Raw genomic sequence first — 25,400 nt, forward strand, 5'->3', positions numbered from 1 at the left:
GCCAAATGACGGCTACAGGTCGGTTTGTTATCTCTGGGAGGCCGTCATATGACGTCCTCCCGGAGAATCGTTCCTGCGCGCCCCCTCGGGCGCGCACACCGGAACATCCGTGCTCGCCGGGTTCACGGGACCCGGCGCAACACGGATCGCGGTAAAGGGCCAATAGCAGCGGTCCTTTACCACGTGATTGCTCCGTCCAATGACGGAGCGATCACAAAATGTAAACAAAAATGTCATGGGGTCATGAAAAGTTAATCTCTCTCCTCACACCGATGCAGCGTGAGAGGAGAGGAGAGCTATCGAGTGACGAGTGAGTGTATAAAACAGTGCCCAGCAGTGCCCCAGCAGTGCTACAACAGTGCCCAGCAGTGCCACAACAGTGATCAGCAGTGCCACAACAGTGCCATCTGTCACCTCTGTGCCATCTGTCACCTCTGTGCCATCTGTCACCTGTGTGCCACCTGTGCCACACCTGTGCCACCCCTGTGCCACCAGATCCACACCAGTGCCACTACAGTGCACACCAGTGCCACACCAGTGCCACCTGTGCCAATCAGTGCCACCTGTGCCCATCAGTGCAACATCAGTGCCGCCTGTGCCCCACCAGTGCCACCTGTGCCTCACCAGTGCCGCCTGTGCCCCACCAGTGCCGCATGTGCCCCACCAGTGCCGCCTGTGCCCGCCAGTGCCGCCTGTGCCCGCCAGTGCCATCTGTGTGCTAGTCAGTGCCACCAGAGCCACACCAGTGCAACCAAAGCCACTATAGTGACATCAGTGCCGCCTGTGCCCACCAGTGCCGCCTGTGTGCCCACCAGTGCCATCTGTGTGCCCACCAGTGCCATCTGTGTGCTAATCAGTGCCACCAGAGCCACACCAGTGCAACCAAAGCCACTATAGTGCCCAGTGCCGCCTGTGTCCACCAGTGCCGCCTGTGTCCACCAGTGCCACCTGTGCCCACCAGTACCACCTGTGCCCACCAGTGCAGCCTCACCAGCCACCAGTATGGCAAAAAAATATTTTACTAGCGAGGAGGCCTACCAGCTTCTAAGTATAACCGATGAGAGCAGCGCGGAGCTCTCTGATTCTCTGTCCGATTCGGATTCTGCCCTTTGAACCCGTTACAAGCAGCGGGTCTGATACTGAATCAGAAGAGGAATATGTGCCCGTGAAAAGAATGCGTTCTGGCGTGGAGCAGCAGCCTACTACCAGCAGCGCAGAGCCGTTCACCTCTAGAGCACAGCCGTCCACATCGAGAGCAGTGCCGTCCACCTCGAGAGCAGTGCCGTCCACCCCGAGAGCAGTGCCGTCCACCCCGAGAGCAGTGCCGTCCACCTCGAGAGCAGTCCCGAGAGCAGTGCCGTCCACCTCGAATAGGGGCCATGCCAGCCTTCCCTATGCCCTTCAACACCCCCTGTGGCTGCCCTCTAATTCCGGAGAAGCAAATATCCCCCCCTTCACCACCCAGCCAGGTGTCCAGGTGAACACCGATGATTTTTCAATGCTAGATTTTTTTCATTTGGCTTTCACCGAAGACTTACTATCGTCCATTGTGGCCCAGTGCAACCTCTACGTACAGCAGCACATAGTAAGCAACCCTGGCTCTAGTTATGCCCGTCCCTTTTAGTGGAGAGAACTAACTGTAGAGGAATTCAAAATTTTCTTAGGCCTAACTTTTTCTATGGGACTTTCAAAAAAAAAAACAATTGTACTCCTATTGGTCTACCAAACCTGTCCACCACATGCCACTCTTCTCATCCCTAAGCCAAGATCACGATACGTAATGATTATGCGGTTCCTCCACTACAATGACAACACCCAGTGCCTTCCCCGAAATGACCCAGCTTTTGACAAACTATTTAAAATTCGGCCACTCCTAAATTATTTCTCTGAAAAATTTCCCCAATTATATACCCCCGAACAGAATATTTCTGTGGATGAGTCCCTTGTAAAATTCTCAGGCAGGCTTGGCATCAAACAGTTTATCCCCAGCAAAAGGGCCCAATATGGGGTTAAAATGTACAAACTTTGGGATCGAGCCACGGGATACATCTACTCCTTCCTGGTGTACAAAGGGAAGGACGCCCAACTGCACCCCCTTGAATGCCCAGAGTACATTGGAGCCAGCGGAAGAGTGGTCTGGCAGCTTGTCTATCCACTCCTTGGAAAGGGATACCATCTTTATGTGGATAATTTTTATACGAGCTTGCCCCTCTTCCACAATCTTCACCGGAGAGACACCCCAGCATGTGGTACAGTGAGAGCCAATAGAAAGGGCTTCCCGCAAAAACTCATCAATGAAAGGCTACAACGAGGGGAGACGGCATCTTTGAGGAACCAGGAGCTATTGGCTGTCAAGTGGAGGAACAAACGAAACGTCCACATGCTGACGACAATCCATAATGACACCTACATAGAAGTCTCCAGAAGAAATGGCCCAATCCAGAAACCAGCCTGCATCTATGATTACAATTTGTTTATGAGAGGAGTGGACTTTAACGATCAGATGATTGAACCATACCTTCCCACAAGAAAATCCCGCCACTGGTATAAAAAAGTGTCCATTTATCTTTTCAGTTTGGCCATGTATAACACTTATGTTCTTTACCAAAAATCTACAGAGAACCCCGTATCCTATTTGTACTACCAAGAAGAAGTTATTTCTGCCCTTTTGTACCCTGAAGGCCCACCAGAAACTATTCGCTCTGATTGTGTGAGCAGACTCCACAAGTGCCACATTCCTGACAAAATCCCCCCCCATGAAACAGGCTGCAGACGTCAGAAAAAATGCCGGGTGTGCTCCAGAGGAGGAATTAGAAGAGACACCACATTTTATTGTCCCGATTGTCCTTCCCAACCAGGCCTCTGTATAGGTGAATGCTTCCGCCGTTACCATACTTCTCTACATTATTAGGGAAGTATGGTAAACGTAATTCTCATTTCCTGTCATTTTTCTCCACACCCCTTATGTCACTGCACTGAACTGTACATACCTCTGCCTTCTCCGGAACCGACCCTGGCCTGTTATACGACCAAGCTTTTGCCTAACGCTAAACATACCTCTGCCTTCTCCGGAACTGACCCTGGCTTGTTATACGACCAAGCTTTTGCCTAACGCTAAACATACCTCTGCCTTCTCCGGAACTGACCCTGGCCTGTTATACGACCACGCTTCTGCCTAACGCTAAACTGTACCTGCCTCTGCCTTCTCTGGAACTGACCATGGACTGTTTGACCACGTTTTTTGCCTGCCTCTTGGATTTATCTTTTACCCTGCTATGCTAGTGGGAACAAAAGGGGTCTCACATATGTGAAGGGTTCCAGAATAGTTTTTCTGGATGAAGAAAACTAATTTTTTAGTTTTCTTATTCCCGAATTAGGGACTGGAGACTCAGAGGCTTCAAAGAGATTTGGGCGGGAGAAGCCTCTACCCCTTTCCCCATTATTTCATAGCCTGCTACTTGGACCATGTTTTTTCTTACTACCAGGATGGGCAATATTCCTGCCTGCTGCCTGGACAATTCCATTCACTGTCGCTAACCACGTCCCTGCCTGCTGCCTGGATCAGGGCTCTCCTGTGGACAATTGGACTACTAAAACCACAGGTAATTTTTTGTTTACCCGTTACTTGGTATGTACGTGCTATGTTAGAAATATGAAGGGCCTTCAAAAATGTGATAGATTGTAAGGAAATTGGATGCGCAAGTTATGTTCCTAGAACACCTGATGATGCTTCTAAGATGTTGGGCCTCTATGTGGCCAGGCTGTGTAAAAGTCTCACACATGTGGTATCGCCATACTCAGGAGGAGTAGCAGAATATATTTTGGGGTGTAATTTTTGCTATGTACATGCTATGTGTTGGAAATATCTTATAAATGGACAACTTTTTGTAAAAAAAAATGCATTTTCATTTTTTTTCCACATTTTCCAAAAACTTTGGGAAAAAAATGAACCATTCAAAGGACTCATTATGCCTCATAGATTATACGTTGGGGTGTTTGCTTTCCAAAATAGGGTCACTTTGTGAGCGTTTCCATTGTCCTGGTGCTCCAGGGCCTTCAAAATTGTAATAGGTGGTTGAGAGATTAGATGGGTAATTTATGCTCCTAGAACGCCTGAAGTTGCTACTTCAATGTTGGGCCTGTGTATGTGGCCAGGCTGTGTAAAAGTCTCACACATGTGGTATCGCCATACTCAGGAGGAGTAGCAGAATATATTTTGGGGTGTCATTTTTGCTATGTACATGCTATGTGTTGGAAATATCTTATAAATGGACAACTTTTTGTAAAAAAAATGCATTTTAATTTTTTTTTCACATTTTCCAAAAACTTTGGGAAAAAAATGAACCATTCAAAGGACTCATTATGCCTCATAGATTATACGTTGGGGTGTTTGCTTTCCAAAATGGGGTCACTTTGTGGGCATTTCCATTGTCCTGGGGCTCCAGGGCCTTCAAAAGTGTAATAGGTGGTTGAGAGATTAGATGGGTAATTTATGCTCCTAGAACGCCTGAAGTTGCTACTTCAATGTTGGGCCTGTGTATGTGGCCAGGCTGTGTAAAAGTCTCACACATGTGGTATCGCCATACTCAGGAGGAGTAGCAGAATATATTTTGGGGTGTCATTTTTCCTATGTACATGCTATGTGTTGGAAATATCTTATAAATGGACAACTTTTTGTAAAAAAAATGCATTTTAATTTTTTTTCCACATTTTCCAAAAACTTTGGGAAAAAAATGAACCATTCAAAGGACTCATTATGCCTCATAGATTATACGTTGGGGTGTTTGCTTTCCAAAATGGGGTCACTTCAATGTTGGGTGTGTGTATGTGGCCAGGCTGTGTAAAAGTCTCACACATGTGGTATTGCCGTACTCAGGAGGAGCAGCAGAATTTATTTTGGGGTTTCATTTGTTGAATGTACATGCTGTGTGAGAGAAATAACCTGTTATAATGACAATTTGGTGTGAAAAAAAATTTAATTTAAAAAAATCTTCATTTTGCAAAGAATTGTGGGAAAAAATGACAAGTTCAAAAAACTAACTGTGCCATGTACTAAATACCTTGGAATGTCTACTTTCCAAAATGGGGTCATTTGGGGGTTTTTGTACTTTACTGGCTTGTTAGGGTCTCAAGAAATGAGATAGGCTGTCAGTACATCAGATGTGATCAAATTGATACATTTTCAGCGATTGGCACCATAGCTTGTACACCGTATAACTTTCACAGAGAATAAAAAATTTCCACTAATTTGGGTTATTTTTACTAAAGATATTTAGCAGTATACATTTTTGGCCAAATTTATGAAGAAAAATTACTTATTTACAAAAAAAATTAATAGAAATAAAGAAAAAAGCATTTTTTTTACAAAATTTTCGGTATTTTTTCATTTATAGCACAAAAAAAAAAAAAACCCAGAGGCGATCAAATACCACCAAAAGAAAGCTCTATTTGTGTGAAAAAAAGGACGAAAATTTCATATGGGTACAGTGTTGCATGACTGAGTAACTGTCATTCAAATTGTGAGAGCACTGAAAGCTGAAAATTGGTCTGGTTATTAAGGGTGTTTAAGTGCCCAGTTGTCAAGTGGTTAAAATATTTTTTTCCTGCAAGAACTTGTCTATGTGGTCTTTTATTAATCCCTCCAGTATCTTCCCAACTATAGAAGTTAAACTAACAGGTCTATAGTTACTTGGTAAAGACTTTGTTCCCTTTTTAAATATAGGCACTACATTGGCCCTGCGCCAATCCAGTGGTACTATTCCTGTGTTACAGAGCTCAATTCTTTTAGGATCCGTGGGTGGATGCCATCAGGTCCAGGTGCTATATCCACCTTTATTCTGTCCAAATATTTCTGGACCATATCACTTTTGAGCCATTGTGGATTTGGGGCTGCGTCACTACCATCCCCATTATGGACATGAGCTCGCCCATGCTCCTTTGTGTACACAGAGCTGAAGAAATGATTTAATAAGTTAGCCTTCTCTTTGTCCCCAGTCACCCACTCCAGATTATTTTGTAAAGGGCCATGCTCAGACTTGACCTTTTTACTATTAATATATTTGAAGAATTTTTGGGGGTTTGTCCTATCTTTTGCAATCTGTCTTTCCTTTTGAATTTTTGCATCATTGATTTCCTTTTTACATATTCTGTTATATTCTTTGTAACATTTAAATGACACTAGCGTTCCTAAATGTTTATATTTTTTTTAAAAGCTCTTTTTTTTTATAGTTTATATCTTTTTTAACTTTGGCCGCGAGCTGGCGGACTTTCTGAATGAATGGACTTGGACACACACAATCACACCAAAGTCCAATGGATTCGAACGTGATGACGTATGACTGAACTAGAATAAGGAAGTTCATAGACAGTAGCCAATAACTGCCCTAGCGTCGGTTTTTGTCCGTCTGGATTAACATACACACAAACGTATTATTCGGACCGGCGGAGTTCCGGCTGGGAAATTTAAAACACATTCTTTTTCTAAAGTCCGCCGGATTTTTAGCAAGCAAAGGTCCGATGGAGCCCACACACGATCAAATTGTCCGGACTCGTTCCGTCAGACCTTTGCTGTCAAAAAGTCCAGTCGTGTGTACATGGCATTAGTTATAACTGCCAAGGTGTTGGAAATATCTGCCAACGTTAAAATGGCCAAGTCTGGGTAGAACCTCCAACCTAAAAAGTTAATTGGTCCCTCTGTGTTCAGGATACTATTTAAATAATGTAAATGATAAAGCAATTTTTACTGAATCTAAGTTTTTCCTGTCTCCAACCTGAATATTTGTGTCTTCATAATTGTCACTAGTAACTGTAGCTGTCTTATTTTTTTTCTTAAGGTTTAGAAATGGACAGCAAGAAAGTTAACCTTTTAGATCTTGAACTTCTTATTGATGAACAAGGGAAGATCCAGACCAAACAATACAACAAAGCACCGGAAACAGAATCACTGTGTGGCGAAGGCTCACCTTCCAGTTCTGTAGAGAAAGGTACTTTATCTTCTATTGTTTAGGAGAGCTAACCTACACTAAAATAAGGTTTAAGTATGTTAACAAAATAAGCCTGCAAAGCATTACATGTGCAATGGGCCCCCATAGCTGTAACAGTCATACTTGTATGGAAAGATTAAAGACGTGAAAAACTTTTCATGGCCACTGCAACCCTGTTATGGTGGAGCATGTCTAAATCTGGTAAAGCCCATAAAGTCTTAGCAGCTTTCTTTTCTGTACATCATGTGTCAGTTGTATTGCAGAAATGCAACATAACTCTTACTGACTCCCAGTAATCTAGATGGGAACAATGCTGCTTTAGGAGAAATTAGCAGTTCTACCAACTTTAGAAATGTATACTACATTATAGTTACTTCTGTCTTTACCAGCCATATACTATTATATAAAGCTCTGTCTAATGTTACTTTCACACCAAGTAAAAAGAAATGTCCCAGAGGGAGACAAGAAAGATGAGGCTCACTGAGAAGCAAATCACATGAAATCTCTAATCAAAATTGCTATTTATTAAAAAAAAATTATGTAAATATGAAGGTACAAAAAGTCACAAAAACACGCATGTGGGCAGAATCCAGCAACCACTGTCTAGATCACGCATATAAAATGTTACCAACTGATCTGAAGAAATCGGTCGGAACAAGCACAGACAAGGAGACACAAAACATTAATACAATGGACATAAACAATGTCCGGATGCCGAAAAGATTGATGCCAGTCCAACCCGTGCACTCCTGTGAATCGCAAGCAATTGCTGATTCGGCAGGGCTGACATCAATCTCCCCGGGGTCTCGAGCCAGCAAAAGACAGGAAAGGCAGGGAAATCAGCATGTGCTGGTATATAATGAGCACAGAAATAATTCCGTTATTTATCCATGAGGTGGCACTGTATATGGGCTGCAACAGCTGCTCTGATGATATTGAAGTTAACTTTACACAATAATATACAGATATGTGCCATAAATCAACAAAATAAACAAATAAGTGGATGTCACTCCTGAACATACATCCAAAAGCTGTGCATTCTCATTCATGAACAGTCACTAGGAATTCTTGTTACCTCCGGTGATATTATATATACTGCTCTGTACTCAGTCAGGATATCTATCCATTACTTACAGACTGTGAGGAATGATGCTGTTATATGTAGCGCGCTACTATCTGCTGGGATAGTAAGTCAAAATGTCGCATCGTCGTGGTCCTTATGCACATAAAAGCTGACTTCCACTGGTTACCGGAACCTATTCCCATCCTCCCGTTTGTGATGTGCGGGCCTGCAACCCAGCTGGGGAGTATCGCAGAAGCGTGGCATCTGGCTGGAAGTGACGTCAATGCGTTTCACATTACAAGATGTGTCGCTTCATCTGGACGTAAAGGTGGTGTGCGGGAGCTCCTTGTAATGGTCATCCACTTCCCATACACACCCACCTAACGTAGGATCATTTAAAGGAGCGCTCCTCGTCAATGCTGTAGTTAGTTTGCCATTGTCTGCTGATTATATTTGCTCATATAGAAACTTTTTTTTTTTTATATTCTTTATTTATACTCAAAGAGGTCACAAAGTTAAATTACATACACCTACATAATTACATACATACATTCAACAGTTCCCAGCCCATCTTGCTCTCAGCAAAGATTCTATTTTCCCGATTTTAGTAGCTGAGAATTCTATCCTATTTATCTCCACTGTTGTTAAATACTCCACTTTCCTCCTTTTATTTTAATATTTTCCCCCGACCCCCCCCCCCCCAAAAAAAAACAAGAACAAAAAAAACCACACCTCTATTCCTTTCCTCTACATTCTACCACCCTTCTCCCACTCCATCACCCACCCCCAAAGGGAATGGGGGTTCAGGGACCTCCATGTTTGTTTTTTTGTTATTTAATCCCACAACATAGTGGTTTCCTTATCTTTCCCTGTTCCCCATCAGTCTCTTTCCTTCTTCTGAAGAGAGGAAAGCATTCCAAACTGTCCATACCTTGGCATATTGCTCACTCCTGTCCTGGGCCGAGTATACTAAATCTTCTAAAGCCCCCACATTTCTAACCCTATTTAACCACATTGCTATCGTGGGTGGCTTAGGGTCTTTCCAAGATCGGGCAATACACGCCTTAGCCTCGTTAACCATATGACACAATACCGAGTTCTTATATTTTCTTATTGAAATATGTGAGAGGTGCAACAGAAAAAAAGCCAGGTCATCCAGTATTCGGTAAATTTTTGCACAATCTTTTGCACTTCCCTCCAATACTGTTTGATCCTGGGACAAGTCCAAAAAATATGGAATAGAGTCCCACGTCCCCTGTTGCATCTCCAACATTGATCTGAAGCTCCAGGGGAAAATCTCTGGAGCTTCGATGGGGTATAATACCGCCTCGTCAACAGCTTATAATTTAGTTCCTGAGTTCCAGTACAGACTGATGAGTTTAGCGAGAGGTATATCATCCTCTGACGTTGATCTGATGAGAATGTCCTATCCAAGTCCCTTTCCCACTTTGCAAAACCTGGCATCTCATAATTATCTGGGGGGGCTGTGAGCATTGTATATATCTTTGATATCGTTCGGGAAAGAGGTTCCTTCTCTTCGCAATATAATTCAATTCTTGTCAGATCTCGTTTATAATTTGTTGCTGGACCCAATGACTCAAAGTGCCGAAGCTGCATTGCCTGCCAAAAATTAATTTCAAATCGGCCCCCCCTGTTGAGTCAATAAGGTCACTGTAGGCCAGGAATCAGATTGCAAAAAGTGTGATGCCTGAGTATAACCCTTTTCCCAAAGGCCTTACTCTCCATCCCTGGTTCAAAACTAGGGTTACCCAGTATCGGAAATAGTGGGGATTGTGTTGACGAAAATTTAGGATTCTGACTGATTCTAAGCCCTATTCGCAATGTCGGGCCTATAAGGGGGTGCTTTTTCAAAGATTCTGGTAGTACTGTGTAACACCAAATCGCTCTTCATAGGGGTACTGTGCTCATTTCTTGCTCTAGTTCCGTCCACAGTTTAAATTCTGTATGCCTACACCAATCGATAATCCTACCAATATGAACTGCCTTGTAATATTTAAGTAAATCTGGAACTGCTAGACCTCCATCTCTTTTTGACATAGTCATCCGGCTTCTACTAATCCTTGGTCGCTTACTTGACCAGATGAATTTAGTAAAGACCGTGTCTACTTTGCGGAAGAAGGCAGATGGAATCTCTATCGGTAGGGCCTGTAGTAAGTACAGGAATTTTGGCAGGATACTCATTTTAATGGAATTGCAGTGGCCAAACCATGAATGCAGTCCATGTTGCCATTTCTCTACTAAAGTTCTAACTGCCTTAAGCAACGGGGGAAAATTCATCTTAAATGTCTCCTCTATCTTTGCTGGGATCTGTGTGCCCAGGTATTTTTAAAGCCGTCCCGACCCATTTAAAATTAAAATTAGGTTGTAGAATCTGTTGTTTCTCCGGGGGTAAAGCTACCCCCATTGCCTCTGACTTTGCATAGTTGATTTTAAAATTTGCTAATGCTCCATATTCTACTTCCTTCATTAAATTTGGCAATGAGACGTGTGGACTAGCTAGTGAGAACAGAAAATCATCTGCATACGCAGAGATTTTTTAGTTCCTGTCCCCTAATTGGAGACCTCTGATATCTGGATTTAGCCTAATTTTATTCAGTAGTGGTTCTATCGAAAGGGCAAATAGCATAGGAGAAAGTGGGCAACCCTGCCGCGTTCCATTTGAAATTTTAATCGGCTCTGAGAGTACCCCGTTAACTTTAACCACTTCCCGACCAGCGCACGACGATGTACGTCGACAGAATGGCACGGGCAGGCATATTGGCGTACAATATTCGTTGCCGCCGTGCCATCGGGAGCGCGCCGCCGGCGGCGCGCTCCCGCGCTGGTCGGGACCCCCGTGAGTCCGGTCGCGGGACCCGCGGACTCGATCGCCGCGGGCATCCCCGCGATCGTCTCACGGAGCGGCTGAATGGAGGAAATGCTGTATAAACAACATTTTTCCATTCTGCCTAGCAACTAGTGACGCTGATCTCTGCTCCATGTGATTGGAGCAGAGATCAGTGTACACTAAATGAAAGCCCAACCCCCCCACAGTTAGTAACACACCCCTAGGAACACTTAACCCCTACACTGCCACCCACTGGTTAACCCTTTCACTGCCAGTGTCATTTACACAGGAATCACTGCATTTATATAGCAGTGATTACTGTATAAATGACAATGGTCCCAAAAATGTGTCAAAAATGTCCGATGGGTCCCCCACAATGTCGCAGTCACAATAAAAATCGCAGATCGCCGCCATTACTAGTAAAAAAAAATAATAATAAAAAATTATTAATAAAAATGCTATAAAACTATCCCTATTTTGTAAACGCTATAACTTTTGCGCAAACCAATCAATAATCGCTTATTGCGATTTTTTTTACCAAAAATATGTAGAAGAATACGTATCGGCCTAAACTGAGGGAAAAAAATGTTTTTTATATATTTTTGGGGGATATTTATTATTACAAAAAGTAAAAAAGTGCGTTTTTTTTCAAAATTATCGCTCTATTTTTGTTTATAGCGCAAAAAATAAAAACCGCAGGGGTGATCAAATACCACCAAAAGAAAGCTCTATTTGTGGGAAAAAAAGGACGTTAATTTTGTTTGGGAGCCACGTCGCACGACCGCGCAATTGTCAGTTAAAGCGACGCAGTGCCGAATCGCAAAAAGTGGTCTGGTCTTTGACCAGCAAATTGGTCCGGTCTGAAAGTGGTTAACCAGAGCCTGAGGGGAGGAGTATACTCCAGATATCCATTTTATCATGTGCTCACCTAACCCCATATGCCTCAATACTTCAAACATAAACCCCCAATTAACCCTATCAAATGCTTTTTCTGCGCAGTACTTAAAAAGATAGAGGGGGTTCTTATTTGGTTAGCATAGTGGACCAGGTTGAGTACCTAAACCGTGTTGTCTCTCGCCTCCCTAGTAGGGATAAACCCTACTTGATCTCGATGTATCAGTTGGTTTAATAATAGCTGGAGGCGAGATGCCAACAGTTTGGTAAAGAGCTTTAGATCAATGTTTAACAATGAGATTGGACGATAACTCCCACAATCCGCGGGATCTTTCCCTTCCATTGGTATTACTGAGATATGCGCTCTGAGTGCATCCAGAGGAAGGGCAGCTGCTTGGCCAATTGCATTAAAGGCATTTAACATATGAGTACCTAGGGTTGGGAGAAAATTCTTATAGTATTGGATTGTAAATCCATCCGGTCCTGGCGCTTTCCCCTGTTTAACTGTTTTTATCACTGCATTTAATTCCTCTATCACTATAGGGGCTTCCAATCTTCTACGCTCCATGGAAGAAAGCCTACTCAGACATGCTGCAGATAGGTATTCTTCCATTTTAACCCGGGGTACCGGAGGTGATGACAAGTTATATAACGAAGAGTAGTATTCTCCGAATCTCTTAGCTATCTCTTTAGGCAGGGAGATCAGACGTCCATTTTCTCCCTTGATATGAGGGACATAAACCGTCTTCCCCTTTTCTTTAAGCTTCCCTGCTAATGCTTTGCTACATTTGTCTCCTAATTCATACGTTACTTTCCTGCCAAACTGGATTGCCGCTTTCGCTTTACATCGGAGGAGATCAGTCAACTGTCTCCTCAGATATGCCAACTCATTTCCTATGGATGTAGTTTGTATACTCTTATGGAGAGCCTCCAGCTTCTGAATTTCTTCTACCAGTTTTACCATCTGCTCTTCTCGCGATTTTTTTAATCGAGAGCCATGTTTAATCAACACTCCTCTCATTACCGCCTTGTGTGCCTCCCATATCATGCCCGGGTCACTCCCCGGGGTGTCTTTTATCTGAAAGTACGCTTCCATTTCTTTCCCTACATCTTCCTGTATTTCGGGGATCTGCAACAGACTTTCATTTAAACGCCATTGCCACCCCGTGGAGGGAGCTGAGCACGACAGGGATATCTGTAATGTCACTGGTGCATGGTCTGACCAAGTTATATTTCCTATCTCTACTTTATGCACTGACGGCAGTAAGTAGTGTGGTATCAAAAAGAGATCAATGCGGGAGTAGAGTTGATGCGGATTGGAGAAAAACGTATAATCTCTTTCTCCTACATGTAACAACCTCCATACATCCACTAGTTGCATCTCTTGCAACTTCCGCACTATCTTCCCTCTGATACCCCTGAGGGATGAAGAGACTCCCGATGACGTATCTTCCTTGGGGTCTAATGGTATATTAAAATCTCCACCTAAGATCATTTTCCCTTCTGCAAATTCCATTAATTTAGTCAGAGTTTTACTTATAAAAATATCTTGATGCGTATTTGTCGCATACACAGTAGCTAGCGTGACCTTTGCCCCCCCCCCGATTTGTCCTTTTAGAAAGAGGAAGCGTCCATCTGCATCCGCCCGCATATCCATGAGAGCCCAGGGTACCCAGTTAGAAATTAAGATGGACACTTCCTAATGCCGCGTACACACGACCGGACTTTTCAACATCAAAAGTCAGACGGAACAATTCCGGCAGACTATTCGATCGTGTGTGGGCTGCAGCGGACTTTTGATTTGCAAAAGTCTGACAGACTTTAGAAATGGAACATGTTTCAAATTTTTCCGCCAGAACTCCCCGGACCCAGTTCCTACCGAGAAATCCGCTCGTGTGTATGCTAGTCTGACGGACAAAAACTGACGCTAGGGCAGCTATTGGCTACTGGCTATGAACTTCCTTATTCTAGTCCGGTCGTACGTCATCACGTTCGAATCCGTCGGACTTTGGTGTGATTGTGTGTGGCCAAGTCCGTTCATTCGGAAAGTCCGTCAGAACTCTGTCAGAACTCTGTCGGACCTAAGTCCGGTCGTGTGTACACGGCATTAGACTTCGATACTTGATTATGTACGTGGTATACACAGGGAAAGAATCTATTCTGGAGATATGGGAGATCACTCCTTTAAAAGTGTGTTTCTTGTATAAAAGCCACGTCCGTACAGGATCGTTTCAATTCATTAAGGAGCATCTTCCGTTTCTCCGGTATATTTAATCCTTTTGCATTTGTGGAGGTTACCCTTATCCCTTCCATCTTCAGGGGGATATAGAAAGGCAGAGAGAGAGAAAAAAAAAAAAACAGTTCTTTTCTAATCCAACCCTAACCCACCCCCTACCCTATCAACCCCTAAGAGAGGCACCCAACCCTGAACCTCCAATTATACGGTTCATGTGGGTGCAGACCTAATTAGGGGATTGACTTGAATCGGCCAGAGTGCTCCACTCCTATAACCTCCCCCCTGTCTCACCCTTTCTCAACCTTTTTCCCATCCTTCTACTTCACAACGCATTTTATTTCAGAGGAGGGAATAATTCCCGGCAGTTACTGTCACTGTCCCCCTCTCTCTTTTCTTCCTCTTTCCTCCTCCTCCCCCCTCTATTCTCCTAAAAAAAAAATTTCCCTTATTCTTATTCCCAGACCCCCTTCTATCTCCTTGTGCTCTTTTTTATCCTTTCCCCTGTCCCTTCTATGTTTACTCTTCCATTGGCTTCTGTTTCCTCCCCCCACCTCTCCTCTTCCCTCTCCCTTCAACCCCATCTACAGTTTTTTCTTCCTTTTTCTGAATATTTACTACATTTTTACTACATCCCCTTCCTTAACTTCATTCCTCTTGTCACCTATAACTCCCACTACTTCTGTTCAACTGCTCAGATCCACCACATCGTGTGAGCCTACCAAACACAACCACAAAGTGAAAATGTGAATTAGTGTACCCTTACCCCCTTCCCCCCTCCCCCCCCCGTATCTTTCTTCTAGTTCACTCCTCCGACCCCCCACCCCCTCCCCATCACCCCTCCAACTATTTCTCTTACTCACTATATTTCTCATAACTTACTAAGTGACAGTGTTATTTCCCAAATATAAAAATGTCATATGTGTGCTCTTGCCCTATCCCATCCCTTGTTCCAGTGTCGATATCGTTATCAATAAAGTGAATAACTTTCCAAGTCCCCATTCAAAAAAAAAAAAAAAAAAGGATTTAAAAGGAAGGGAGTTTAGTTCCCTCCGCGATGTGGTGGAGTTCTCCTAGTAGATGTTTCTCATCGATCGACCTACTCCCTGTTCCAGTTTATTGAGAATGGGGTCTTTGGGGGCAGATTGGGGAGGGAAGGGGCCACCGCTCCCTACTTCTCTAGTTTTCAATGGGGTCTGTGCATTCTTCATTACCTTGTCAGTGTTAGTGATATAAATCCCTCCCGCCCCTTTTTTTTTTTCCTTTTTTATAAACTTTTATATCCCCTTCAGTCTATGCCCCCCCCCCCCACCCTTAGAAAAGAGAGCCCACCCCCGTAGTGCCTATATTACCCATATATATATATATATATTCAAAAATGTGGCCTAAAAAAAAAAAAAAAAATTATATTTTATATTTTTCTTTTTTTTCTTTTTGTGCTAACTCCCCTAGAAAAGAGTGGGCAGAGAGCACCCTATTTATTTTTGGGCACTCCCGCCAAACTTCTCTTTCCTCTCTTACATCCTTACACCACAAAAAAATAAAAAAAAATAAAGGAAAAATTAATTGTCTTTCCCCAAAAACCAAATCCACAACCACAACACCCACACAGTAACCCCCATACTTCTGTGAAGAAAAAGAAAAAGAAAAAAAAAGGGGGGGGTCCCAGCCACTATCTTTCCATGCCCCTCCCCACCTCTTTACCATCCTCCTTCCCTCCTTCTCCCTCTAAAAGCTTCTACCAGTTCCAATGGGGGGGGCGAGGGGGGGCCCACAAAAAGATAAAATAAAAAAAAATAGGACACGGATGGGTTAAAAGAAGAAACAAAGGAAAATACTTTTTTCAACTAGAAAGAGGGTCCAGAAGGGAATCTCACCCCCTATCCCCCTATTAACAACTGAGATTACTATCTAATTTCCCCTCTTCTCTGGGGGTTTAAATCCATTCCCCCTAGAGAGGTCCTTGTTTTTCAGGGGTCCTGTTATTGATTGAAGCCAGTTCGGTATCTCAAAAGCTTCTGTTCCTAGAAAGGAAAACAGTTCTGGGAGCTCTGCCGGGTGTCGCAAATAAAAAGTCATTGAGTTTTTTTTTTTTTTACAATCGCTGGGTACCCCCATTTATAGACCCCCCTGATAGTTTAATTCTGTCCAAGAGTGGGCACATCATTGCCCTTCGCTGCAGAGTAGCACGGGATAAATCTGGCAGTACTTTCACCCTTACTCCGTCATACTCTATATCTCCTGCTTCCCACGCTTTAAGGCTTATTAACTCTTTCTGGGCAAATCGGTATAACGAAATATAACATCTCTAGGTCTATTTACATTTAATGACGGGGGCCCTAGGGCTTTATGAACTCTCTCAAGCTCCCAGTCCTGGGGGGGAGCAAGAGCTACCAGTTGTTGACAAATAGCTTGTACCATAGACTGCAGTGCATCCCGTCCCACTGTCTCAGGTATCCCCCTGAATCTCAGATTCTGACGGCGGCTGCGGTCCTCCATTTCCTCTATTTGCAACTGCATATTAGAAACATGTAAAACTTGTACAGTCTGTACCTGCTCCAGCTGTTGGACCCGTTTCTCTAAGGATACCCGTTGATCTTCCTCTCTTAGAAGTCTTTCTGATAAATGCTGCACTTCAGTTTGAACTAGCTTCATCTCCCGTCGGAGTGTGTCCTCAAACCGGGTCACCATTGTATCAATATCTGCACGTGTGGGGAGCGCTTGAAAAAGCGCTCTTAATTCTGGATCTCCCATAGATAACTGTGTACTTCCTTGGTGTTCCTGGGGGTTACCACTCTCCTCCATCACCTCCTCTCTCTGCAACCCCCGGGTCCTACCCATCTGGAGCTGAGGAGTAGACCGTCTTCGCTCCTGCATCTCACTTGTCTCTCCTCCAGGTAACTCGTGCATACACTTACTCGGCTTGTCTCCGCCTACCGCTAGGTCACGTGGTCCCGCTGGTTGTTTCCTGGACACCGCTGCTTTTGTATGGGGGAAGAAGCGCTCTATCTCCGGCTGTTCCCCCGGTTTTTGAGCCCCCTTCTCCTTCTTCTTCATCCCAGGGTAAGCACTGCTTCTCACTCTGTACCGCGCCGTTTAGAAGGGGGGGGGCTAGATACGCTGTGTCAGTAGCATCAACGCTGAGAGACCGGGTGGAGGGTAGGAGCTTCTACGAGCGTGTGTCTCTCCTACTCCGCCATCTCCAAGCCACACCCCCTATTAAAAAAAATAAACTTTAACAGTTGACTTACCACTTAGTCATTTCTTTAGTAAGCCTTTATTTAGCCTATTGTAAAAGTATATACAGAGCCACATTCATTATTCATAGGGGGCATTAATATCAGACAGTGCAATTATACGTTGGTCCTCATTACATACCCATCACACAGGAAGCCTCTGGTATGCAACATAGAGAACAGATATGCACACAGAGGCTGAATTTTGACCAGTTTCTGATGAACCAGCTGATACTGGCTTATAATTGGCCCATGTGTACCAGCCTTTAACCTAGATGAGGGTCTGGTAACTAAAAAAAAAAAAAAGACTCCCCCAATTCACTCAAAAATCGAGAAGAAAAAAATCATAAGACCCCATGCAGCATCCAAGCATGCAGATTGGCTGCCACATGGCCACATGCACTGAACATGGAGGCATGTTGATGAGGAAAATGGTCTCTTCCCCACAACCCTATCCCAGCATTTGTGGGCATTTGTGGGGATCTGTGGGCAAAGGGCTTATCAGAATCTGGAATAATAATGGGACAACCAGAAATAAGCCATCATGTGAATGAGTAAAGATTACTCCTATTCATTCACAAAAATGTAAACAGTAAATAAAAAAAAACACAGTTTTTGACAAGTCCTTTAGATTAAAAAAAATAAATAAATCAGACAATAAATCAGACAATGCACGGTACATACGGTGTCAATCACCTTGGCTGTGTAAGTGAATGAAGTAGGTGATTTCATTGGTTGTTGAGGACATGGTGATGCTTGTACCTGCAGGCATTCTTAACCATTGACAGCTGGAAGTGTAGCAGTAGTAATATTGCTATTATAGGTGGTGTTCTGCTTTCACTGAATGGATAAAGGTTTGGGCATTTATCTGAACACCTGACCGCCAAAGTTCAGTCCAGACTTGTGTTCAGACCAAATCCTAAACTCATACCTAATTAACATCCCCTACTTTGGGGGATTGGGTTATTCATACAACACTGGACATTCTGACGGGTGGTTAATCTGATCAGACAATGCCACAACATAGAAATGCCAGGTTCAATCTTTAGGAAGGAACAGCATATGAGTCTAAAACCGGAAAATTGTATACTTACCTTTCCGTAATTTTCCTTTCCTGTCGCATCTTCATGGCAGCATACACTCTGGGTTGTGACTCCGCCCCCACAACCTGATAGGACCACATAGCTATAAGATGAAGATACGCCCCCCGCCTCGGTATTCTCTGTATATATGAATCACCTTTGTGGGTGGGATATTGTATGCTGCCATGAAGATGCGACAGGAAAGGAAAATTACGGAAAGGTAAGTATACAATTTTCTGGTTTCCTGTCGCATCATGGCAGCATACACTCTGGGGATTAACTCGCAGACTGGGTGGGAGATGCAAAGGTAAACGTTTATTAGCAAGGAATAGAAGAGTTGGCTTGAATAATGGACTTTCCAAATTCTACTGTTGATAGCCGAGCTGAGTCCACCTTGTAGTGAGAGATAAAGGTGTTGTCTGGAGGACCAAGTGGCCGCTCTGCAGATGGTTTCCGCTGAGACCCTACAATACGCTGCCCAGGAGGTGGCCACTGCTCTGGTGGAATGAGCCCTCAGGTCTTCAGGAATTTGCAGCTCACTCAGCAAGTAGGCCTTTTTAATGGTCTTCACCAACCAGGAGGCAATGGTTCGGGCCGATGCTGCTTGACCTCTCCTAAGGCCGTAGGGAATGATGAAGAGGTTCTCCGATCTTCTAAAGGATTTGGACATGGAAAGATATTTTATGATGTTGCCCCTTACATCCAGAGGATGAGGGTCGCCCTGGTCTGTGTTAAGAGCTGGCAAGTTGATTTCCTGGTTGAAGTGAAAAGAGGATGCCACCTTTGGGATAAAGCGATCCGAGGGTCTTAGAACTACCCTGTCCGGATGGATGATCAGATACGGCTCCTTAATCAGTAATGCTTGCATCTCTGAAACTCTCTTCGCTGATGTGATTGCCACCAGGAAGGCAACTTTTAGTGTCAGGTGCCAGAGGGAGATGTTTTCCAGCGGAAAAAAGGGTTCTTTGGATAGTACCTCTAAGACGACTGATAGGTCCCATGTTGGAAAGGGGGGCTTCCTAGGTGGTCTTAGTTTAAGACAGGCCTTCTGAAATTGCATAACAAGGGGATCGTGAGCCCATTTTACCCCTGTCAGGGCGGATAGAGCTGACACCTGAACTTTCAGAGTACTAGAGCTAAGACCTTTGTCTAAGCCTGATTGCAGGAACTCTAGGATCAGAGGAGCCGAAAGGGAGGATAGAACCCGGCCAAGGTCCTGAGAGAAGGAAACAAACCTCTCCCAGACCCTGCGGTAGGTGCAGTTGGTGGTAGGTTTTCTGGCCTGGAGCAGGGTATCAACTACCTTCTGGGAGCAGCCCTGACCTAGATACCTAGCCCTCTCAGCCTCCAAGCCATCAAGTGCAGCCTCCCCGGATCTGGATGTAGTAGCTGGCCCTGGGAGAGCAAGTCGGCTGACAGGGGAAGAGCAAGAGGGTCTGCTGTGCTCAGTTGTAGGAGGGTGGTGAACCATGGCCTCCTGGGCCAAAAAGGAATCACCGCTATCACCAATGCTGTTGATCTCTTGAGCCTTAAGAGAAATCTCGCTATCAGGGGAGTCGGAGGGAAGATATACCCGAGATGGAAATTCCAGGGATACTGGAGGCAATCTGTGCCCTCCGCTGAGTGAAAGGGAAACCTCGAAAGGAACCTTCGGCACTTGGAGTTTGACGGAGTCGCAGCAAGGTCTATGTCTGGTTGACCCCAGGTCTGGCAGATGAGGGAGAAGGCCTGAGGGCTCAGGGACCACTCGTTGTTGGAGGCGAACTCCCTGCTGAGCGTGTCGGCTAAGATGTTTTCGACCCCCGGGATGTAAGTCGCCCTCAGGTCTGACAGGTTCAACTGTGCCCATTCCATCACAGGGAGAACTTCCTGCATCATGGAGGGACTCCTGGTCCCCCCCTGTCTGTTTATGTAGGCGACAGCAACCTTGTTGTCCATCCTTAAGAGGACCTGCTTCCCCCTTAAAAGGGAGCTGAAAGCCAGGAGAGCCTGGAGGGCCGCCCTCATCTCCAGCACGTTCGATACCGAGTCCCGTACTTCGAAAGGCCAACGGCCCTGCACTACATGGGACTGGTAGTGGGCTCCCCAACCTTCTAGACTGGCATCCGTGGTCACTACCTCCTGAGGAGGGATGACTATGTGTTTGTAATTGTTTAAGTTGTGGGGACGAGTCCACCAACGCAATGAGCGCCTGACTGTCTCCGAGATCCTGATCGTCTGGGTCATGGATGAACCATCCCACTGATGTAGGAAGGAGTTCTGCAGAGGTCTGGTGTGCCACTGCGCCCAACGGACCATAGGAATGGTCGCTGATAGGGAGCCTAGAAGGCTGAGGCATACTCTGGTCGACAGGGATCTTGCTAAAATGGCCTTCTTCACCTTCCGAACCAAGAGGGAAGACTTCTCCGGAGGCAGCTGCACTGTATTCAACTGGGTATCTAGTTGGGCTCCTAAGAAGATCATTCTCTGGGTGGGCCAAGTCTGGCTCTTCCCCCAGTTTATCAGCCATCCCAGATTCTGCAGAGTGGAGACGAGGATCTTCCGACGTTGTAACAGCGACTCCCGGCTGTCTGAGAGGAGGAGAATATCATCCAGATAATGGTGGACTCGCAGCCCCCTCTCCCTCAGATGCGCGATAACGGGAAGAAGGACCTTTGTAAAGGTCCTGGGAGCCGTAGAAATTCCAAACGGAAGACTTCGGAACTGAAAGTGTCTGTGGTTTAGCGAAAAGCGGAGGAACTTTTGGAGTTCTGAATGGATAGGGATATGGAGGTAGGCGTCCTGTAGATCTATGGAGAGCATCCAGTCCCCCAGATTTATGGCCTGGAGGATAGACTGGAGGCTCTCCATTTTGAAAGCTTCTACCCGGATAGAGCGGTTTAATTTTTTTAGATCCAGGACCGGACGCAAGTCCCCTGATTTCTTTTTTACTAGAAATAGAGGGGAATAGTACCCCTGACCTCTTTGGGATAGGGGCACCTCCATAATTGCTTCCTTTTGGAACAGATCCTGAACGTATCGAGCCAAGGCTAACCTCTTTGGCCGGGATGACGGGAGGTTTGTTGGGCAAAAATGGTCCCCCGGGGGAAGTCCCCCCTGAATGACCATCTGTGCCCGAAGTGAATGGTGGCTAACGTCCAGGGGTCGCTTATCATTTCCGCCCAGACCAGCGTGAACTTTGAGAGTCTGGCCCCCACCACTGCTGGCTGGGCGGACGCACCTTCAAAAGGACTTCTGGTCAGTAGATGCTGGGGTCCTGGGCTTCTGGAACTTCAGGAAGGATGTTTGAGGGGCCTTCCAGTTCCTTCTGTACTCCCTACCAGGCCTGTAGGACTTGGCATCCCTGTACCTGTCCGGGAGGTTACGCTTAAAGGGAGGAGGCCTCTGAAGCTTTGGCTTTCTATCCGAGGGGATAAGCCCTGATTTTCCGCCAGTAACCTTAGAAATAGCAGAGTCCAATTTGGCGCCGAAAAGATTCTCGCCATCATACGGGATGCGGCACCAATTGGACTTGGAAGCAGGATCTGCCGCCCAGGGTTTGAGCCAGAGAGCCCGTCTGGCCATTACCGAGGACAACATAGCCCTGGATGCAGACTTAATAGCATCCACAGATGCCTCTGCCACAAAATCCCCTGCAAGGCTTAGTTCTTGCAGGGCCCTAACTATCTGGTCCTGATCAGCGCCCTCGCATACAAGCTTTTCTGTGCTTGCTGACCAACTGGCAATCGCCTTACCCACAGCTGCAAGAACCACTGCTGGCCTGCATACGCCTCCTGCTGCTAGGTAAGCTCTTTTGAGATCAGTATCAATCTTCCTATCTAGGACGTCCTTGAATGACACGGTGTCCTCGATAGGGAGCGTAACGTGCCTGGCCAGGCGCATGAGGGATGCATCCACCACTGGCAGGGACACAAGAGATTTAATTTTAGCCTCCTTTAGAGGATATAGTTTGGCAAGCCGATTGTTAAGACTTGCTTTCTTCTCGGGTCTCTGCCACTCGTCTCTGATAAGTTCCTCCAACTCATCAATGAAGGGGAAGGCTTCGGGTTCTCTCTTCAGGTACGGGAAATATTTTCTCTTTTTGGGTTGGGCCTCCTGGGGTTCCTCCCAGCTAATGGCCTCCTTCACTGACCTCACAAAAGGCTCTATTAGGGAGAAATCAAAGCCAGCTGAAGCCTCTAGTTCTTCCTCATCTGAAGGAAAATCATGCTCTCTGGAAGTACTTGGGGGAGCCGGCGAAGCACCCCGTGGAGATAACTCCATGTCCGGAGCGACACGTGGGGCAGAAGACTCCGTGAGCTCTCTGTGTTCTTGCCCTTTTTCTCTGGTGGCTTCTTCAAAGCACCTGCGGCATGCCAACCTGTCTGGAAGGGCTATGGCCCCGCATACCCAGCAGGTATTTTCAGAAGGATGGGAGTGGTGTGCTGGTGAATGGCGCCTCCGGTCAGGGGATCTTCTTTGGCGGGAATGGCTGCTCCTTGAAGGAGACCTGGAGCGACTCCTCATGCGACTCCCTTTCCCTGAGCGACTTCCATCACCCGAATGGCTCCGCCTATGGCCAGAGCGGTTTCTTCTATGCGAGGAATCTCTGCGAGATGATCTTGCGGACCTGATGGGGCTAACCATTTAGGTAGCGTTAGTGCGTCCTGCTCTCTTTTTCGATCTTCTCTACTTACCAAACTCCTCCCCTCTTACCTAGTATGCTGGTGGTGATCTGCTGAAGCAGTGGTCTCCATGGATAGGGAACAGAGGAAGCCTGAAGACACAGGTAACACAAAAAGGGTAAGGGAAATAAAGCCACAACAGAAACAAGAGGGGAATAGAGAGAAGAAAAATACAGGGGAGATACTTACCAAACAGAGAGGCAACACTGGGGCAGAAAAAACAGAAAAGCAGCAGTCATGAAATTCAGCTGAGCACAAAAACAGGCAAAAAAGCATCTGCATTAAAAAAAAAAGGCATCTTCCCCTTTTAAAATTGGAGCCAGGTTCACGACCCGCCCGCACATGCTCAGTAGCGCCATGCGGCCGCCAGCGCCATCTTGGAAAATGGAAAAGACATAGATAGACATACACAGGCTGCCCAAAGTGCACAGTGAGCATGTGCAAAGCGGCAGAGTGACCAGGAAGAATGCTGATGCTACTATGGTACTACAGAGCTCAGGAAAAGGTAAAATATGGCAGAGAGGCAACACTGGGGAAAGGCACCAGACAACCTAAGATGACAAGGGATACTGAAGGCAGAGAGTATGCTGTCAAGCTGCAGACAGAGTGACACCAGGGAGGAAGAGGAAACCGGAGACCACCGCAGGTACTAAGCCTGTTTAAGGCTTAAAGACCAATCTTTTTATTATATGCCTTCAGCCTGTTTAAGGCTTACTTCCAAGGGCTATGGAGGCAATGCTCTGTTTGCAGAGAAAAAGTATTCATACCCCTGAGATCACCAGAGTGGGGTTCCTTCCATTTAGCTTCCTTTAGAGGCTGTACCGGTAAGGACTTCCACCCAGGAGAGGCTAGAACCTGGCTGGGGCGAAGCGGTAAGAGGGTGATGATCCGTGCGGTCCCAACAGGTGAGGAAAAATAAGAGAATACCGGGGCGGGGGGCGTATCTTCATCTTATAGCTATGTGGTCCTATCAGGTTGTGGGGGCGGAGTCACAACCCAGAGTGTATGCTGCCATGATGCGACAGGAAAGTATCTTTAATAGGAAGGAACCAGATGCCTTGCTATGACAAGAGAAGTCCTAAACTTCATGTTTTAACTTTGTGTTACCATTTGCCATCTACCAATTTGTGTGGACAATTGTGAGGCAGACTGTCTCTCAAATGGCAGCATTTATATCCAGGTGAATGGACCCTACACCCACAAGTGCTCCAGAACCAGTCCAGTGTTCAGGTGGGGGACACTGGATGTATACCACCTCACCTCCAGGTTCAAAATCTATAATGGGTAAATGAGACTTTTAAAGGCACAAAGACATGTAAAAAGAAAACAACTTGTTTTATTGTAACAACATTAAAACAAATAAAACAAATAGTTTTGAGAATCTAGCCTTACATACAATATTTACACTCATGACTATTTATATAATGCAATATTGCTGATGTTTTGAGTTCCCTCTTCTTCAGGGCAGAATTGAGAATTCGTATCCAACATAGAACATGTACAGTTTACAGACTAGGGACATCAGAGGCCCATGGAGGACACTAGGGCGAAGCCAGAACTCTGTGGGCTGTTCACGCCATATTCGTGTGGCGCTCATGGCCCACAATGCACTCGCAATCCAGTGCATTGCTGGCTCAGGATTGGCCAAGCATGCACTGTGACCCCGCATGCTTGGCCAATCACAGCGCCGGCAGCGAGGAGAGCCATAATGCCTGTGGCCAATTATAGCTCAGGGCGGTTTAGTACATGCCTCACACTATATAAGGCCGCCAGCTGGACGGCCTTGTGTAGTGTGTTGCGACGGTCAGGGAAAGAGGACGATAGGCAGGGATAGTGTCTTTACTGCTTAGGAACCTAGCTGTTACAGTGGGTGTTGTGTGCCTCCTGCACAGTATACACCTGAAGATACCCCTTATTGCTGGTGGTGTTCTGTTTCTGTAACACAGGCAGGCAGCTGCAGTAATTATTAATCTCCCTGCAGGCCATTATTATGTTTGGAAGGCCAACAAGGAGAGCCAGACAGTCACAAGCTAATAAGAGGGCAAGCAGGCTCTGTGTCTAGAGACAACATTGTTGGTCGAGGACACAGTGCATCGTCATCAACACGTGGCCAAAGAACACGCTTGTCCTTATTTTTGGCAGCTGGACGTGTTGAGCCGCATCATGCTGAAGACTTGGTACAGTGGATGACCAAGCCCTCCTCATCCTCCTCATCCTCTCACCCAGGCTCAGGGTACTAGCAAAGCAGCTGCCAACGCGTCCTCTTCCCTCATCTCAATGTCATCAGTCACTCCTTCCCTAGACCCGTGTCCTCCTGAAGAGTCCCCCGAACTGTTTGAGCACAGTGTTGGGTACATGCTCCAGGAGGATGCCCAGAGTTTTGAAGGGTCTGATGAT

General features: G+C 45.7%; 1 protein-coding gene across 5 annotated transcripts in view; it reads left to right on the plus strand.

The window, feature by feature from the left end:
* MSANTD3 (Myb/SANT DNA binding domain containing 3) overlaps nt 1-25,400 on the plus strand; it is a 1,118,007-nt gene that overhangs the window by 800,561 nt on the left and 292,046 nt on the right. For all 5 annotated transcript variants that reach the window (XM_077491959.1, XM_077491958.1, XM_077491961.1 and 2 more), the window contains one exon: nt 6,834-6,983. In XM_077491959.1, the coding sequence (XP_077348085.1) occupies nt 6,834-6,983 (150 nt within the window). The remainder of the gene's footprint in view (nt 1-6,833; nt 6,984-25,400) is intronic.

This window comes from Lithobates pipiens, unplaced genomic scaffold, assembly GCF_037356315.1.
Source record: "Lithobates pipiens isolate NorthernLeopardFrog02 unplaced genomic scaffold, aLitPip1_a1.2 Scaffold_19, whole genome shotgun sequence".
NCBI lineage: Eukaryota > Metazoa > Chordata > Amphibia > Anura > Ranidae > Lithobates > Lithobates pipiens.